The sequence below is a fragment of the Thalia democratica genome, chromosome 2, assembly GCF_965202585.1.
Source record: "Thalia democratica chromosome 2, ktThaDemo2.hap1.1, whole genome shotgun sequence".
Classification (NCBI taxonomy): Eukaryota; Metazoa; Chordata; class Thaliacea; order Salpida; family Salpidae; genus Thalia; species Thalia democratica.
The window spans coordinates 40,410,112-40,430,024 of NC_139166.1; the positions used below are offsets into that span (position 1 = coordinate 40,410,112).

At 27.3% G+C, this 19,913-nt stretch overlaps 2 protein-coding genes across 3 annotated transcripts in view; both read right to left on the bottom strand.

The window, feature by feature from the left end:
- LOC145849693 (alanyl-tRNA editing protein Aarsd1-like) overlaps nucleotides 1-972 on the bottom strand; it is a 34,731-nt gene extending 33,759 nt beyond the window's left edge. The window contains exon 1 of the mRNA XM_082954715.1: nucleotides 568-972. Within this exon, the coding sequence (XP_082810841.1) occupies nucleotides 568-683 (116 nt within the window). The 5' untranslated portion in view covers nucleotides 684-972. The remainder of the gene's footprint in view (nucleotides 1-567) is intronic.
- Nucleotides 973-15,799: 14,827 nt separating this feature from the next.
- LOC145829762 (protein CLEC16A-like) overlaps nucleotides 15,800-19,913 on the bottom strand; it is a 48,222-nt gene continuing 44,108 nt past the window's right edge. For both annotated transcript variants that reach the window (XM_082937632.1, XM_082937631.1), the window contains 2 exons: nucleotides 18,779-18,918; nucleotides 15,800-16,687 (listed from right to left, as the gene is read on the bottom strand). In XM_082937632.1, coding sequence (XP_082793758.1) covers nucleotides 16,383-16,687; nucleotides 18,779-18,918 — 445 coding nt within the window. In that variant the 3' untranslated portion in view covers nucleotides 15,800-16,382. The remainder of the gene's footprint in view (nucleotides 16,688-18,778; nucleotides 18,919-19,913) is intronic.

The window sequence follows — 19,913 nt, forward strand, 5'->3', positions numbered from 1 at the left end:
AATTCCCCAGAAAACTTTATTGTAACAAGGGGTAGAGTTTGAGACTAGTGTCTTTTTTACTACTGAAAAACCTAAAATTAAGAACTGATTTCATATATAAATATATAAGTTCAGTTAAAAAAATATTTTTTAAAGATAGAAAAACATCAGAACTCACTCTCTCCTCTGCAACAATAAACGTTTTCTGAAGGTCAAGCACAAGAGTTAATAAATAGAAAACTTTAAAGATTATATTAATTGTAGAAATTAATTAAAGAAAAAATAATTTGAAACATAAAAATAGTTTAAAATTGAATGTTGAAGTGTGGCCTGATGGTCTAGGGGTCCTAATAACAGTTTAAAAACTTTCTAAATTGAATGCTGCAAGATTGAAACGAACAGTGGCTGACACATATAAAATAATAAAAACATAATATTACATTATTAGTATAGTTTTACTAATTTTTGATGTTTAAATGATGCAAGCAAAGTCAATTTTAAACATTTATGAAAGTAAGTTCTACTTACTGTTATGAAAGTGCTGAATATCAAAACTGTATTATTAAAAATAGATCAGTAACAACTAACCCCTCAACTTTATCATTTTTATTTTTTGGATTTATTGATCTGTTTGATTTTTCACAAGCTTTAACTTTTGTTGAAAGTTCTTTCAAATAACTATCTTTCTGACATAGAAATACCATTCTTTTTCATTAAATTGTTAGTATATTTTTACAAATGTAGAGATAGAGCAAGAGGACATTTTTTAAGAGAGTGATAAGTCTTTAATGATTTCACAGGAACTTTAGTAAGTAGGTTTTTTATTAAGTTGAACTTAAGTTTGTATATCAATTTAGATACAACAAGTATATCAACCTAGATCAGGGGTCGGCAAACTGCGGCCCGCGAAGGGTAAATCTGCAGCCCGCGAGCACGTTATTTTTTTGAATGGAATGCGGCCCGCGAAAGAAAATTTTGTGGCCCGCGAGCATGTAAAAGTGGCCCGCTGAGCAAAATTATATTTCAAGTATAAATTTTTTCGGTATTTCGATTTAATTTGTTTAGTTTGGTTTTAAGTCTCTGTATAACATTTGAAAATAATTAGAAGAAGTTACTACTTTAATTTAAAAATGTGAAAAAGACAGATTAGCATTCTAACAGGATATTTTTCTGAGTTTCATAATAACTTCTATTTTACAACAGCAAGTAATTATCTGAAAAAAGAGTGCTTGAATTTAATAACTTAGTTATATTATACCTATTTATCAAATAAACTAAATGCAAATGTTTTCCGTTTTGTACAAAAGTAATGCACAGTAATTAACTAAAGTGTCATTTCTTTATAGCTTAGATATTCTTTCCAATATTTTTTATACCTAAGTTTCTTTTATATATTTTTTATTTGTAAATGTTATGTTTTAGTTTAAAAACATTTAAAATAACATAGTAATAAGAAAAAAAGTTTTATTTAAGTTTTGTTTTGATACATTTTAATTTTTTAGAAGTTTTCTTTGCACTTAAACTAATTTATATGCACACCAACTTAAAAAAAAATGCTCATATTTTAAACCACTTTTTATAAAATACTTTAGTTAGTTTAAGTTTAGTTTATGCATAATTTTCTAAGTTTGTTTTTTCTACATGTAGTATCTAAATTTGTACAGACACAATTAAAACAATATATATGACATAAACTAATATAGTTCTTGTTAGGTATACATTTTCATTTTTCAAACATTGATTTTGTCATACTAAGTTAACTTTTATGCTCTGCATATAAATACACATATTTGCTGTTTTTTGGAGCTACCTATTTAATATAAACTAGTCTTAGGGATAGTTTATAAACATTGACACACACTCAGACTATCACTATTTGAAGACTTCAAATCTCAGGCCAACTAAGTCATTTTATAAGTTTTTGGCTAGAATTGTTTTTTGTATACAAAAATATCAGGAATGTTTTTGTTAATTCAGGCTGGCTTTTTTGCTTAAAAGAGTGGAAAATTAAACTTATGATGTAAGTTTTGCTCAACCCAAAGTGTTAGTTTCAGTTATAACTTATGTTATAACATATCAAGTTCAAGCTTTTAACTTGAAAATTTATGCTTAAAAATTTTGGAAAAAACTTGAATTTGAGAATTTTTGAAAAAGCCTGGAGTTTCAAACAATTTTTACATGTAAAGTAGTGAAATTTCGATTTGACACAAAAAATTTAACAAATAAACATTTCTTTATTAAAAAATATACTAAAGTAGCTTAACAGTGTTTTTAATATTGATATACTTTATAAGACACTTTTTAAACTTTATACTAAAAATAAAAGAAGGAATTGTACTTCTAAAAACTTTTGGTGCATTGCACCTTTACTTGTAAAATTTCACCGATTGTTGTGCTTCGTGTTTGAACTAAACCAAGAAATTATACTAAAGTGTCAAAGTTAAAAAAAACATCTCTAATAAAAATTCTTAGATGAGCAATAGTTTTTCTTTCAGTGCTCTCATCTTAACATATTGATTAAAGTCATAATTTGATTTATGCGACTTTATAACCTTAATGCATTTCCTAAATAGGAATTTTTGTTGTCATTGAAGAAATAAACAAAAGTTTTTCATTACTGCCAACAAAAATTCTTTAAAAAGTTTTCAATTATAAACGGTATCTCATTATTAATAATAAATTTTGCTTCTTTATAACTTGCCTTAACAACTTTTTTCTGATAACTCTGTAGTTACTGAAGATAATCATGTGCTTTGTTGGAACTGACTTTGGTCATTTGTTTTTTTATCGTTTCTCGCAATAACTCCTAACTAACGTTTTTTTTTCTTGCTAGTCTTTTATTTTACAACTAATATTTTTAAATTCTTATTGCAGATAAAGAATTGTTGTAATGCTTAATAAAAAAGAGGTTTTTCTCTTCGTTAATGACTCAATTAAGTCTTATACTTTGGTTAAAAATGTTTAAGAAAATTAATTGTCCATTCCAGCTGACTTATATTTTTTTGGCATGTAATTTGTTTACTGTTAATAAGTTTCGTTATTTCTTTATGTTGTAAACTTTGTTTTAACTGGGTTGCTACACAAACAGGCTATTTTAAAAAGCTTGAAAACTCAGATGTGTGTGAAACTTTTATTTCAAACACTTGAAATAAATCTTAGAATTCCCAGAATAGTTTTTATGACTGTAGTGTAGTTTACTTATTGTAGTTTTTTCTTGTTTTTTTACACTTTGTGTAATTGTTGATGATGATATTTTTACTAGGTTCTTAAGCTTGATTTACAACGATTTACTAGCTTTTTAAACCTTAATGAACTTAGGCTGGTTTGATACAACTCAGACATTTTTGCATTTTAAGTGACAACCATGTAAAAGACTAGTTACTAATAAGATACTTTATTTAAGTATTCGAGAATTAATTATTTTAAAGAATTTGTTCTAGCTTTTTATAATACAAACAGGTATTAATTTTTTTAAGTTAACTAATTACTAAATTTTTTAATGAATGTAAACTATTTAACACGCAAAAACTTTTTTTTTGAAGTTAATATTTTTATAAATATGAAAAAAGGGGTTGATAATATAACAAATATATAAAAGTAACTAATAAATTGTCTTTCTAGTTTGGTTTTTATAGAGAGTTAAATTGTATTTAAAATTACAAAAGTATTAAATTTAACTAAGTAAGTGCTTATGAAAGTACATAGTCTATTAACACTTAAGTATATTAGTCAATGTAAATTTTATTTAATTTAAATAGTCATTCTATGTATAGCTAAAAGTTATTTAAAATGATAAGGTGAATAAAAGTAAAACTTTTCTCTAGACTAAAACTAAAACCAAAAGATTATTCAAATGTCACTAAAACTGCGGCCCGCGAAGACTTTGTAAACTTGAAATTTGGCCCGCGACCACCAACTGCCTGCCGACCCCTGACCTAGATATACTTAGATATATTTAGAGTCTAAACCTTGGCTTCAAGATAGGAGTGGGCAACTTTTGTTACCAGATTTACCAGAAAAATTATTTTGCTGTTCAGACTTTTTTTATCAAAACTATGTTGGCTACTTAATTTGGAAAAGTTGTAGTATACTACATAAATTAAAGTAAAATTTCAAGAGTAAAGTTGTAACGAAATAAACATCTAATAAACATTACTGAATACTTTGTACATTTTATTGAACAAGAAAAAAAAATACGCTCAAATTATTTAGTCTTAGGACCTGGTGTACAAAAAAACCTTTCGGTTACAACGGATACCTTTTAACGTCTTGTCCAGGACTGTGAACTAAAAATCACACTATATGCTTATTAAAAGATTCTTTCATTAAAATTCTCAAAACCTATTTATATGTAAAAGGTTTTACCAAAGCTAAACAAGACGTTGTAGGCCAAAGATTTCTTTTGGTGTGCCGTACCCTTACTTTACTTAGTGGAAAGTTTTACACATTCTTAAAAAAAAAATAGCAAGTCTACTTGTCACGTATTTATTACAACTTTTATTAAGACTAGTTTTAGTTTACATACTTTTTGTCGATTGCTTCAAAACTTTTTAAAACTTTAAAAACTATTCAGTGACTACGGTAATTTACAGTGGTAGCCGATTTTTTAAACTTTTACGTTCCTAATTTGATGTTTAATTTTGATTCAGTATGTTTCTAACGTTTCTATGTTAGTTACCGATTTACACATGTACGTTTGAGCTGAAAAGTAAAAATTAGTTGCTTAAAAATAAAGGTCTACCGGATCAAGCCATTTTTGCTTGGATCCCGATTCGTTCGGATCCTAATTTGAAAAAAGATCCGGATCCACTTAGCTTGAACACACTTTGTTTTCCGCGATCAGCTTCTTTCAGTTTTATATACTTAGTCTTAGATTATTGTGTTTTGAATATTTAAAATATATAAAATTAGTCAACTGAAACAGACTAATTAAAGTCTAGTTAATTCAATCATTTGTAGTAAATATACAGGTACATATATCCATTAGACTCTATAATTTAGTTCTATTTATAAACTTAAAATATTTTCAGTTTTTAGTGTAAACCAGATATTTAAAATTTGATGTAGTAATTCAATTTGTTAAAAGTTTAACAATTTTAATTTAATTATTTTATTCTCATTTAAAATTTTTGCATAATGTAAAAACTCTATAAATTCAGCTCATTTGATGTTTGTTTAATATAACTTTAAGAGGCAGCAACTGTTCATCAAAATTTTTATTTTTAATTTTACAAAATAACTTTCTTTTAGTCCTGGTTTAAATAAAAAATAGTATAAAGTAGTAAAAAACATTTATGTGATAAGTTTAAAATTTTGTTGGATAACTGCTGCTTCTTAAAGTTATAATAACCTAATATTTTCAGTACTTTATTCTTTATATATTTTTATCTATTTATTTGATTATATAAAAAAACGATAGGTTTATACGACCGTTTAGTATAGAGATATGTAACCTCATATACTCATCGGTAAGCTAATGTTTATTTACAATGTTAAACAGAAATTAAGAATTTAACAAAAGGGTTGATCATGCCAATTCGATCATCAGACCACAAGTTTCGGTAGACTGAGACCGGTTTCGTCCTTATTAGGACTCATCAGTCAGTCACAACCGAAAAACTTGTAGTCGTCAATCTACAAACGGTTTATCATGCTTTCGCATGAAGCAACCATTTGCTGGCAATGATTAGTGACGTCAGCATTGTCTTTGCCGTGCAACGTTTAAAACATTGTCCACTAGGCAAGACATCTGGCACGCTCGTTTTAGTACAATCAACAAAATCGGCGAAAGTCTGCAGAACAAGTCCGGACTTCCGTTTGCCGTGAGGCATGATCAACCCTTTTGTTAAATTTGAGCTTGTCTCACGGCAAACGGAAGTCCGGACTTGTTCTGCAGACTTTCGCCGATTTTGTTGATTGTACTAAAACGAGCGTACCAGATGTCTTGCCTAGTGGACAATGTTTTAAACGTTGCACGGCAAAGACAATGCTGACGTCACTAATCATTGCCAGCAAATGGTTGCTTCATGCGAAAGCATGATAAACCGTTTGTAGATTGACGACTACAAGTTTTTCGGTTGTGACTGACTGATGAGTCCTAATAAGGACGAAACCGGTCTCAGTCTACCGAAACTTGTGGTCTGATGATCGAATTGGCATGATCAACCCTTTTGTTAAATTTGAGCTTGTCTCACGGCAAACGGAAGTCCGGACTTGTTCTGCAGACTTTCGCCGACTTTGTTGGATGAGAAATTAAGAATTTGAATATTTCATATCTATTATGACGTAGTTATAATAAAGTTTATTGTACAGTAAGTTTAATTTGAAAGAACACGCTGATCTTGTTAGTTGAATAATTTATGCATTTTGAAAAGTTTGGAAAGGTTGTATTAAAAAAAAGTTTTAAACTGTATTAGAAAAAAGTTTTTCCAAATTTTTCCAAATTCATATATTATTAAACTAATATATACATATATTGATAGTTTTTTTGAAAAGTTCTGGTCGATAGCGCTTGAAAATTTGAATTGGAGCTAAATACTTATTTGTTTATATAAAAAACAATAGGTTTATAAGACCGTTTCGTATATGAGATATATTACCTCTTATACTCATCAGTAAAGCTAAAAATTTTAGCAATGTTTAACAACAATTTAGAATATAAAAATTTAATAATATTTTGACGTAGTAATAATGAAGATTTATTTACAGTAAGTTGAGTTTTAAAAAATACGCTAATCTTGTTAGTTTAAGAATTTATGCATTTTGAAAAAAGTTTGGAAAGGTTATATTAAAAAAATGTTTTAACACAGGGGTCGGCAAACTGCGGCCCGCGAGCATATTAATATGGCCCGCTGAGCAAAAAAAAAAATTAGGTTAAATTTTTTTCGGTAATGTGGTTTAATTTGATTAGTTTCGTCTTAAGTCCCTGTATAACATTCATAACCAACTGAAATACTTTACTGCTTTGGCTTAAAAATGTGAAAAAGACAGATTAACATTCGACCAGATATTTTTATTCAGTTTCATAATAACTTTCTTATTACAAAAACAAGTTATTAGCTACAAAAGAGAGTGAAGATTCAGTAAGTTATTTGTATTATACTTCTTAGTAAATAAATTAAACGCAACTAAAATGTCATTTTTTACAATCTAGGTATTTTGTTTAACATGAAACTATATAAGTTTCTTTTATAGATGTTTTATCACTATAAGTTTTATTGAGTGGCACAAAAGCATTTAAAACAACATAGTAATAAGAAATAAAATTTGACTTTTTATTGATGTTGACATATTTTTTTTAGAAACTTTCTGTGCTCTTAAAATTAATTCGTATGCACACCATTTTTCAAACCACTTTTTTGTTTAATACTTTAACGATATCTCCAAATATCGCTCTAAAGAGAGTATAAAAGACGCAAACAACGCGAAAACGGTATAAAAACCAACGCGAGAGAGATCGAGCGTGGTTAATGGTTAGTTGTCGGTGTTGAGTTGTAGTAGTCGTAGCGCAGTTGCGTTGGCGTTAATGTGTTTTTTATAGTGGTAGGTAGGTATATGTGTTTAGTTTTCGAGCACTACTTTTGATTATGTTTAAGACGTACTTTTGGGTCGTTTACTAAGCATTATTTTATTATTGGGCATTGATTCATATTCTTGCTAATCTACTTAATTTTCATTTAGCGAGTCGGTTAGTTTCTTTTTTAAGATCGTAGATTTTTAAATACATTGTACAATAAACATTGAGTGTTAATTCGTACTTGTTTACTAACTAGAATTTAACCTAGTTACGCTTAGTTTATATATCTAGCATTTATTTATAGGTTAGATTCTATTAGATTACGGTTTAGTTGACACCGTAACCAAGACCTTAACCTCGGTATATTACGTTTTATTCCACTTCAAATCAACTACGTTTTAGTTGACACCGTAACCGAGACCAGCCTCGGTAAGCGATGAGTACTACCAATAAGAAACCTAAGACCCTTTCAGCAACTAGCCTCTCTAAGCTGGTTACGAAGCATGCTAAGCGTGCACACTTGGCTGATAAGGTAGTAAGCTCTAGTAGACGCGCCCAACAAAGTAACCCCAAGCTCAATACAGCCTCTGACCAACAAAATGTGTTAACAGACCCCACTGTAACAGGTGAAGTTTATAATAGAGAGAATAATGTAACAGCGGAGGGTTATAATACTTAATTAACAGAATAAGTGAAGTTTATGTATAAATTTCCCATGTTTTTGTTTTTTCATAAGAATCTAAGTGTTTACAAACACATTTAAAACAGTATATACGACATAAAATATAATAGTTTTTGATAGGTATACATTTTAAACTTTCAAACAATATTTTTTTCCTAATCAAATTTATTTCTTTGTTTTGCATACTAAGCCAAAAGTAAACTAGTAAAACATTGACTTTCCGCTTCTTCTACTATTTTTCATAACTGTCGGTTGTAAAGTTTGTTTGACAAAACTGTGTTCTGACTTTAATTATTAATTTCATAAACATTAGTTTCGTTGTTCTCGAAAATAATGCATCCTGGTCTATTACTTAATTAAGTTAATTGATAAACAAGATAAGTTCAAGATCTGGCTTTAAAACAAAATCATATTAGTGTAATGTATTTACTAATGACTGCAGTAGCAACAATGTTTGTGACAAAAACTTAATTTTTTAAGATCATGCCCATTATAATGATGCATTGCACCATTTCTTTTGAAATGTCTTTACATATTGTTGTGCTTTGCAGTGGAACTAAACCTATAAATTATTCTAAAATGTCAAAGTTAGTAAAAACACCTCTAATAAAAACTCTCTCTAATGAGAAGAATCTTTTGTATCAGTGCTTTCGTCTTAACAGATCAATAAAAGTCCTAATTTGATTTATGCGGCTTTATAATCTTCAGTAATTTTCATTAAAACGACTTCATTGAATAAACAGATGAAAATCTTTTACTACCGCCAACACAAGTTGTTAAAAAAAATTTCAACTCTAAACGGTATAATCTTTTTATTAGTTACTTTTGCTACTTTATAAATGCCTCGACAATTTTTCTGATCAGTTTTTAGTTACTAAGGATAATCATGTGCTTTGTAAAAACTGACTTAAGCGATTATTATTTTTTGTTTTTTGCAATAACTCCTAACTAACATTTTTAATTCTTATAGCTCGTCTTATGTTTCTCATTTACTCATTTTTAATGCAATATTCTTATTGTAGATAAAAAAATTCTATAATGCTGAATAAAAAACAAGTATTTATACTTCATTAATGGCTTAATAACTTTTTGAACTTTCTTTTTAAATATTAAAGGAACTTAGCTTTCCATTAAAGCTGGCTTATAATAACTTTTTTTTTGCTGCATATATTTAACTCACTGTTAATAAACTTCGTTAATTCTTTATTTTTGAGCTTTATTTTAAACGGGGTAACCGAACAAACAGGTTAGTTTAAAAATTTAAAAATTCAGACTAAGTTAAACCTATTTAAGACATTTTTAGAAACTTAATGGTGTGTACATTTTATATTTCAAGTAGTGAGTAAATCTTCGAGTTTCCAGAACAGTTTTTATGACTGTAGTGTAGTTTATTTATTGTAATTTGTTTTCAAGGCAGCTTACATATTTTGTAATTTTTTATAATGATGATATGTTAGTTAGGTATTTAAGCTTGATTTACAGCAAGTTTTTAGATTTTTTAAACTTTTAGTAAACTTAGACTGGTTTTATATAACTCAGACATTTTTGCTGATAAAGTAACAACCATGTAAAAAACTAACAAGTTGCTAATAAGCTATTCGAGCATTAATTATCTTAAAAAATTGTATTAGATTTTTACAATGCAAATAGGTATTATTATTTTTGATTAACTAATGACTGAATACTTTAAAAATGCAAATAACTTAAAACGCAAAAGTTACTTTCAACACTTAATATTTTTTAAATATGAGAAAAAGGTTAATAACATAAAAAAATGTAATAATTGACCCATCAAGCTTAGTTTGTATAGAGAGTTAGGTTGTAGGTTAAATAATACAAATATTAAGTTAAGCTTATTAACTGTTTAAGATAGTACATAGTTTATAAAGACTTGAATATAATAGTCAATGTAAATTTGACTCCAAAATATATTTATAACTTAAATAGGTATTCTCTGTGTAGCTAAAAGCAAATTGAAATAATTAACTGAATAAAAGTAAAATATTTTCTAGTGTGACTAAAACTAAAGCCTAAAAATATTAAAGTGTCACTAAAACTAAAACTGCGGTCCGCGAAGATTTTTGAAACTTGAGATTTGGCCCGCGTGTACCAACTGCCTGCCAACCCCTGTTTTAAATATTCGGGTCCGCGGCTTAATTTTTCTTTGATTTAATATTTAGTTAGTTTTAATTTTGCTAAAAAAGTGTTTTTGGTATGAATGCATATTAGGGTGCATCTGTTGCCCCGACCTTTGATATTCGCTGAGTAAAATTTTTTGACGTTGGGAAATCACATGAATAAAAAACACAAAAAAAAGCTTCCTAGCTTTAAGCCTGCTTGGACAAATTACTTTTGAAAACTTTTGCTTTATATCGGTATATTAAAAAGGGGAGAAAAGACTATTTCAATGAAAGTTTATTTTCTCTTACGTTTTTAGAGATAATTACTTGGAACGGTTATGAAATGTTCCTTGCCATATTTAGAAAATTCTGTGGTTTGTATTTTGTAGTATCATGTTTTGCACAGTAGTTTAATTTTTTTTCTATCCATAAAATGCTATATTTAAATGAAAACATAATATAAGAATAAAACTATTACGACTTATAATAACAGCTTTATCAAAGTATAGTTTACACAACAGAGAAATTAAACTACTATTTAGAATTAAGATTAAGTGCATTACAATTTTATAATACTACTATATTATTATTTTATAGTTTTTTTTATTTCACAGTATTAATAATGTCTTCAATATTCGGGAAATATTTTACTATGAGTTAGGAAAATAACTCCATCGCAGTAATATCTGCGGAGCTAAGATAAAAAGAGGAAGTAGCAAGTCTAAGTCTTATACTACTTTTACCATGAACAAGCATTTGAAAACTCAACACAGCGAAAAGTTACAAAAAGTCTCAAAGTGATACTATAGACAAAGATATAAGTTGTACTACACCCGAACCTCCGAAAAAAGAAAGCTTGAAGCCATCTGCTAACTAGCCTTGATGATTATAAGTCTGTGAAACTCCGAGACATTAAGGATTCAAAATCAATTAAATTAAAAAAATTTATCAAAATATTCGGCCGGATCCAAAATTGAGATTCGGGTTCGGCCGAATTCTAATTTGAAAATAAGACTCGAATTCGGCCAAATCTAAAACTTTTAGCCTCGGTAGATCACTAGTCTTAAGTGTTTTTTTATTATGTGTGTTTAAATGTAAGTATCTATTATTTTTCTAACTTCAATTAAACCCATAAAGTTTTTTAATCTATCTTGCACTTATTTGTACCTTTGAAATTTACATGTTTATAGTTTATTGAAAAATCAACAAAAAAAAAATTGCTCAAAAATTTTTTGGTTTAATGACCTGGATATGCAAAAAGACCTCTCGGTCATCGAGTTGCATACCCAACTTAATTAAAATTATAATGAGCTAAAAATAAAAAAAGAAGATGAAATTACAAAACTATATACATGGTGTATATAGTTCTGTAACTACTAATTTTAAATAAATAAATTTACATGAAAGATTGATCATGTCTTTTGTGTATTCAAAAAAGATAGTTTAGAGTTAATTGATTTTTTTAACAACATAAAGTGTCTGCTAAACCCAAACGACAAGCTACACTAACAGACATGGTTTTAAAAGCATCTAGTTCAAAATAAATTTTAGTTGCACTTTTCATTGTTTTTGTGTATTTAAATTTTGTATGACTTTTTAAGTATTCTTTTTCTTTGTTTAAACGATTGGGTATGCAAACTTAAATTGCAGTATTCGTTAAATAAATAAACTGTAGTATGTTTGTTTTAAATATCGGATCTGACATACAATTTGTAAGTTCATAACTTATTTTCTGGTTACTTTAATTTTAATTCATTTTGATTTAACATATTAGATTTAAATTATAATGTTAATACTTTTGTATAACTATTTTCAGTTTCAGGGTTGCCACAAAGTCTGGAAAATCAGGAAAAACGAAAAAAGGACTAAAGTCAAGAAAAAATAGGGATTTTTGAAAAAAAGACAGAAAATTTGATGCAAACATGATCTAAGTAAGAAAGTTTATCATCACTAAAAACTGCATTTTGCTAATGTTGCTCTTTTAAAAACTTTGCTTTCGCAATTCATCTTTTTTTCAGGGTCTTATTGAATTTTAAGAATATATAAAAATCTTTAATAATCTAACGTGTGTATTTAATATGTAATAAAGAGTGAGTTTGTTTTTTGTTTTTAGATGTTAAACAAAAATTACTTGTACATAAAACTGTAATGTATCATATTTCTATAATGCTGGATCAAGTTACAGTGTGGTAAATGGTGAGAGCAGCGGCAGAGTATCAAGTTGTAAGAGCAGTGGTAGTAGTATAAACCCATCAATAAGTTTTGAGAGTAAATCACAAACCGCAACCAAAAAGTCTTATGAGCTTTAAACGCTGTCAAGTACAGTTACTCAGCTAATTCGTGTGACAAAGTGATAGAGCTTAACAAAAAGATGTAACCTAAAAGTGCAATAGTCATGCCACATGGCCCGAACAAAACTTTTGTCTATGATAGATTTTGGCCTTGGACCACATTTAAGAAACACCTTTTGAGAAGCAATAAACAAATCCAGGTGGTACAGTGTATCTTTGATGAAAGCTAAAATGATATCATTAATAAAGCCAATGGTGCTAAGGAAGTAAGATGATTGAATACAGCAAAAGAACTGTTGTTTTAATCTGTATAAAAACAAGATTGAAAGTTTTACATATATTCAAGTCATTAATTATTTATTAATAAGTTTTAGTTAAGAATTTGATTTTAAAAATTCTTTAATTTTGTCTTTAGCTCGATCTGTGGCAACCCTAAATTTTTAAGGCAAAAAAAAACTGCATTCTGAACACAGCGTTTTTAGGCTAACAAAAGCGTACCATACCGGCAGTACGTAACTAGGTGGAAAATTACTTAACACATTTTTGAGAAAATATCAATTATCAAAATAAAATAATATGGTGTAAAAATATTAGCTATCTTTAACAATAAGAACAAGAAAAACTCAAAAAGCATATAGAAAAACCTACTTGTGCTTTATTTAACAAAATTCTTTGTTTTTTAATACTTTCCGATACGTTCATTTGAATATGGTTTCTTTCATTAGATTAAAGCTATGAGATTAATTTAATTATTTAAAGGGAACTTAAGTAGAACATCTTAAAAGCTGAGATGAAACTATTAATCACGTAAAAGCAAAAAAATATTCAACCTTAAAAAAACTATTATAAAAGAGATGTATTATTGGTAAAATGAAACGAATAATGGTTAGCTTAATAATTAGGATAACTCTAAAAGCAATGCATAAAGTAACAGTCATAGAGACCTTATAGAAAGTTATTTCAAACTTAACTGGTATTTTGAATAATCAAAATTTTGTATATCTATTGAAACTTTATACATTAAAAAAATTCGTAAGCTTCTCTAATTTAAGAACACAGACCAGAAGTACTCAAAATAAGGAGAGACTGGGGATGGTATTGTCCTTTTGTTATATTACTTTACTGGTTTAAATACTGTAATAACTTGATGGAAAATCAATAAAATGTATCCTGGTTGCAGGAAGACAAAGGAGGTACCTTTTAGAGTAATAATTGCTAATGCGATACCAACTTCTCATACAAAATAAATTAGTTTTCAAAGCAGGTGATATTTACCCTTCACTTTGGAAACTACTGATCTAGAGCCACCTCTAATATGTACACGTAAATTTTAAAGTAAATAGTTGTTTGAGCTGATTTAAAAAATTTTAGTTAAAAATTTAATATAACTTGATAACAACCATTGTTAATTAAATTGCTAGTAACAAGAAAATAATTAAATAAATTAACTTTTAGAAACGATGGCCCTAAAGTAGTAGTTCAAAAATAATAAGTTTTAAATGAAAAATTTCTCAACTACTTCATTAGAAACAAACTATAATCAAGTTTAATTTTTGAAGTAACTTAAACAGTTCACAACCATGTATGTATATAGCAGGCACGTAGCTTGGTACGTTTCTGCAAACACGTATAAAATTTTGCAAAAAAAAAACGCATGTTTCAATTCTTTAGCTAAAAAACACCCTACTTTCTTGGCTTTTAGATTTTTTTGTGTGCTTAGTTTTGACCTCCTGATAGATAATTTTGAAATATAAACACTCTTTAGCACTGTAGTGTCTAAAATATTCAAATACATTTAACTCAGCTCAGACCATTTTTATCAAAAAGCAATGCATTGAAAAAATTATCTAACAAGCTACAGATTCTTTAAATGTGAATTAAAAATCATGAACTTGCGTTGATATAATTTTACTTCAACGCGAGAAAAATAGGACAGATAGTGACAAGTTGAGCTCGAGTGACTCGATCAGGGGCAGCTTGAGCAAGACAAGAATAGTTTTTATTTGAAAAAAAAGTAGTTATAACTATTAAGAAAACATAATTTTTTACTTTAAGTTTTTTTTTTAGTTACTTAAATTTTATTGTAAAACAAAATTTTGTTACATTGAAAATTTGATGTAGTTGTATTGTAAAAAGGTCTTAATTTAAGTGATTTTATTCTCTGCAGCTCTTAATAAAAATATCACGCGATGCTACTGGTGTGTAGCAACATAAACTGCCTTGTATGCAGTTATATCTCATACACAGGGATGCCAAATGTTTTTGGCAAATTTTCTCCAGGTTTTCAAAATTTTCTCCAGATTTTTAAAAGTACACATTTTTGGGTCTGTTTTTAGTTTAAAATTAAATTTAAGGTAAAAAACTGTTAATTAGTACAAAAATATTGAATAGATACTGTAAAGCTACTTCAAATTTGTTTAAAAAAAAAACTTTGATGGTGACAATTTTTTTTATCTATATGGTAGATTTTTTGTGTCAAATTAAAACTTTTCTACTTAACATGTAAAAATTGTTTAAAATTCCAGGTTTTTAAGTGATTTTTGTTCAAAATTCCACGTTTCCAAGTTTTTTTGGCAACCTTGCATACATCAAAATTCCATTTATTTTTGAAGTTTAACATAACTGCATACTTTAATAAAAAACACAATAGCACTAGAGGTAGTAGTATAAATTACCCTGTACTCCCTATTATGTCTACATGCGTCGTCCCTGTTGTGTTTTGCAGATTCGTAACTTTTTCGAGCTAACTACTTTACTAGTATTTAGTATTAAGGTTATTCGGAATTGTTTTTTTTAATGACAAATTAAAAATTTTTCAATGCAAACTGTAGAGATAAATACTTATTATTAAAAAAAAGAACTGTTCTTCAACTCGAAAATAACAACAACACGTACTTTATTTTGCTCTAAAGAGACGCTTTAAGAGTTGAAACAGTTATAAGCAAATTGAAAAATAGTTGTTTTTGTATAGTAAGTAGTATTAAGTTGATATATGTGATTTAAATCCAGAAAAATTATCTATACTTAAATAATCTTAAAATAAACAAAAAATAAACTTTAGTTTTTCTGATCAAATAATATCATGTTAAAAATAGAAAAACACACAACTATTTTTTAAGTTTTATACGATTACAAATGTAATAAATACAAACTTTGTAAACCAAAAAAAAAGGTATAAATATAGAAAAATAAATAAATGTTAAAAATATTGTATTTAGTTTTAAGTTTTAAAATACATATAAGCTTATATTATAGGTTAAAATTACTAATAGTTGACGTAAAACATATCAATAGCTAACAACTACTTTTTAAAATACTTTAATTTATAAGTCGACTAACTAAAGTTAAGAAAAAAAAAAAAACAATGATTACAATAAATTTTAAGCCTAGTCAGTTCTCAATCAATACCTTTTTTGTACTAAAAAAGTATATTAAAATTGATCCAGCATCAAAAGAGTAAAACCATATTAAAAATTTATCTTGTGGTCATTAAAAAATAATTTTTTTGTTAGACATTCAGGTTTTTGTCAAAGAAAATGGCTATTTTTATCTAAATAAAATATTCGTTAGAATAAACATTAATAACAACTATTTTCACAGTGCTTTTTTTTAACTGACGTTGGTCTCTCTGCGTTAAACAATTAACACAGTTCTACAGAGTTATTTAAAGTTCCAAAAAGGGTCATTTTTGGAATTCTAAATAAAGAAAAGTACTGTGCGAATTGTTGTTACTAATATTTTCATTTTTAATCACAGAATAGCATACATACACATGCTGTTGGTGAAAAAGAAAACTAAACTATTTCTTCTTTGTCATTTGTTTTAAGATCAGAATCATTTTTATCGTTAGACTTATGGAGGCCCTCCGAAGTTATTTTACTAGTTTGTTGTTGAGAAGAAGATACTGGAGTTTTAATAGGAAGACCTAAGCTACCAACTCTTTGAGATGGGAGTCCTCTTGCCATACCCGGTCGTTTCACAAGGGGATGAACTCGAGCTGTTGGCGGTGGGGTATCACGTGTCTTTTGCGTGTACTTGTGGTTGGAAACAGACGGCTTTGTTGCATGAAATTTATAATTGCTATGCTGTCCTGCAACTCCTGGAAATAAAATTATTCTATCAAGTTGTGTTCATTTCAACCTTTGTCAAAATTGTAGGTATAAACAAAAATACTTCAACTTTAACAAAAGGAAATTACAGCATTTTACAAGACTGAATAAATAGAAAACACAGGTAAGCTTCAAAACAAGAAACTAAACTTTTTATAAGTTTTTAAGTTTATAGCAGTTAGTAGCTAAAAAAAACATATTTTCTCATATATAAGTTTTGCCTTCATAACATGAAAGTTAAGAAAGAATTTAAAAACACTTAAAATTAAATAAACTTTCTAGATTTATAAAACTTTAACATTGCCTGAGTGGTTAATAAAGAATAAATGGAAGTATATACACAGATAACTTTTTGGCCAATATTTTTTCGGATACTTCTTCCAGGTTTTTTGAATAAAACGTTTTCTTATTTTTTTCAAGTAGAAAATTTAACTAGAGATAATAAAGGTTTTTTAGTAGTTAGCTTAGCAGAAAAGATACTGTATTGCTATTTCAAAAGAGTTTTATTCCGTTGCAAAATGAAATAACATTTTGAAACAAGTTAGTCAAATACCTTGTATAAGGCTGTTTTAAATACATTGCACAGATAGAACATAAACAGTCCGATTACATATAAACAATTCAAAGTTTCTGTTTGTATTGTTAAAAAATGTGAGATTACTAGGTTCTAGCAATGTTATATTAAAATTTAAAAGTAGTTAATATTTACAGATATATGCTGATTCATTATTTCATTAAAGTACTTCATTTCATAGTTCACAATCATAATAAAGATTTAATTAAGATTGTTCGATTTAGAAAAAAAATGTTCCAAGTACAGTCACCTTCCTCTTTAGATCTCAATTCGAACAAAACCTAAACATGCGAAATCAACAGGAAAAACGCAATCAAAACATCATGATAATTTATTTAACAAAATGGCTAACTTCAATATGTTAAAAGCCAAAAATGTTATAAAGAGATATAAAATTTCCAACAATATAAATTAAGCATTAATTCTATTTTAATTAGTTTTGAAATTATTTTCTATTGAAAGTATTAAAAATTTTAACCGTTAAACTACATATAAATATAAATGTATGAAATGTGTAACCAATTTTGTAACTCCTACACTTATATTTAGTAAATTATTGTTTAAGTATGTATATAAATAATTTTTAAACTCTTAAATAGCTACTAATCTGTAACATTAAAGTTTTTAGATCAAGAAAAATGCAAATTGTTTGAGACAAGGTTATTTTTTAAAACAAAAAATAAAACAAATTTGCACTTTAAACACAATATTTAAGTGTTAAAAATGCGAACTAAAGAGTAAGGTGACTGTATTTCCAAAAAGTATCAAATGTAATAATTTTCGTTAAACTGTAAAAATAATGATTTTCCAGGGTTTCAGGTTTTTTCTTGAAATAAAAAACTTTAAATTTTGTTTTAAGAAAAAAGTAATTTTGGTATAAAACAGTAAGATGTTGATAACAGGGTTGCCACTGGTTTTTGAGAAATTTCTTATAGGTCTTCTGAATTTCTTCCAGTTTTTTGAAAGTACTATTTTTGGGTCTTTATTTAGTTTAAAGTTAAGTTTAAGGTAAATAAAAACATTGAAAAGATACTGTAAAGCTACTTCAAACATGTTTTTTAACATAATAATTGTTGATGACAACAATTTTTTAATCTATATGGTAGATTTTTTATGTCAAATCAAAATTATCTTATTTGCATGTAAAATTGTTTAAAATTCCAGGTTTTTTCAGGTTTCCAGGTAAAGTGGCAATCCTGCGATAATAAAGATTATACATCTGTTATGTTTAACAAGTTAAAATTTAAAATCTTTACAATTATCAAAACTTATTTACTACATCAGAAATGTAGCTTATGTATTTGTCAAAATTGTATTTAAGTAGACTTTAAACAATTTTTATTATTTTTAATTTATTTTACTTGGCGGAAAACATTTCCTACGTGTAATTGATTTGTAATAGCTGTAAAAAAGTCTAATCAAGTTATTAACGCACAAATCTAGTTAACTTAATTTTTTTTACGATTCTAGAAAATTGCATTCAGTCTACTTAAATTTAAGCAAAAACCATTGTTAAGAAGATATGAAGACGCAAATGGATCTTCACTTAAATCCTCACTGACGCCAACCAGTGCAGCAATTCGCTTTAACTTTAAATGTCGAGCCCTCATGCGACCCTTGCTTAGTCTTTGTTTAGCTGCCATACATCTAAAATAATGAAGTTGTATAAAACACTTAAAAAATTATTTGTATAATATGTACTTGCAGTTAAGATAGCAGTCTGAAAATATTTATGGGTTAAAACTTTTAAATTTTTTATTTTTATTAGGTACTTTTTACTTAAAACTCTAGTTTTTAAACTTTACTAAAAATACTGTAGAACAGTGTTGATAAAGTCTACTACAATCTGTACACAGTAGTGACCATTGGAATTATTTTACAATGAACACATATTTTGCTGAAAGTTTTCATTTTAAATAAATAAATATATATATTTTCTTAATTTGTCTAGAATCTAATGCTTTCAAGAAGTTTTAGTAAGTTATAACATATTTTGTTTTATTAGATTCAATTAAACCAAAGGGCGGTAGCCTTTTATAAGTTATCAGAAACTTTTTCAGAAAAAAATTTCTTGCGGGTCGCAATTTTATTGATTACTACAAACAATGTTTGAAATATTTGTATCAATCACAAAAAAACACAATTTCAAACAAAAAAGTAATAAAAAAGGCAATAATAAATCTAAAGTACTTATTATTAAATAACAGCCTAACTGTTAGTTTTTACAACAAACGACTTTTTTATTGTTTTAAAATAGTACATTTTAGCAGAAAAGTACTTCGCTTTGAGAGCCGAATCTTGCCTACTTCTGAATTATATTATAATAAAAATAATATTTTCTTATGTTATTATAAAAACACAACTTTTTTCCGGTGCGTAACTTATATAAAATATAATAGAATACATTTCATTTTTCTTAAATTTATTTTAGTACTTTCGTAGTAAGGCTCATCAGAAATAGTATCGTACTAAGGTAGAATGAATACAAATTGAGATGAAATCATACTGTAGTTTAAAGTTTTAAAATATAAAATGACGTAATAATCGAATGTTAAAATCTAAGCAAGTGCTTATGCTTATACGTTTGGTATACTAATAAAACTCGTTAGAATTAAAACAATCTAAAATGAACCAGCGATAAA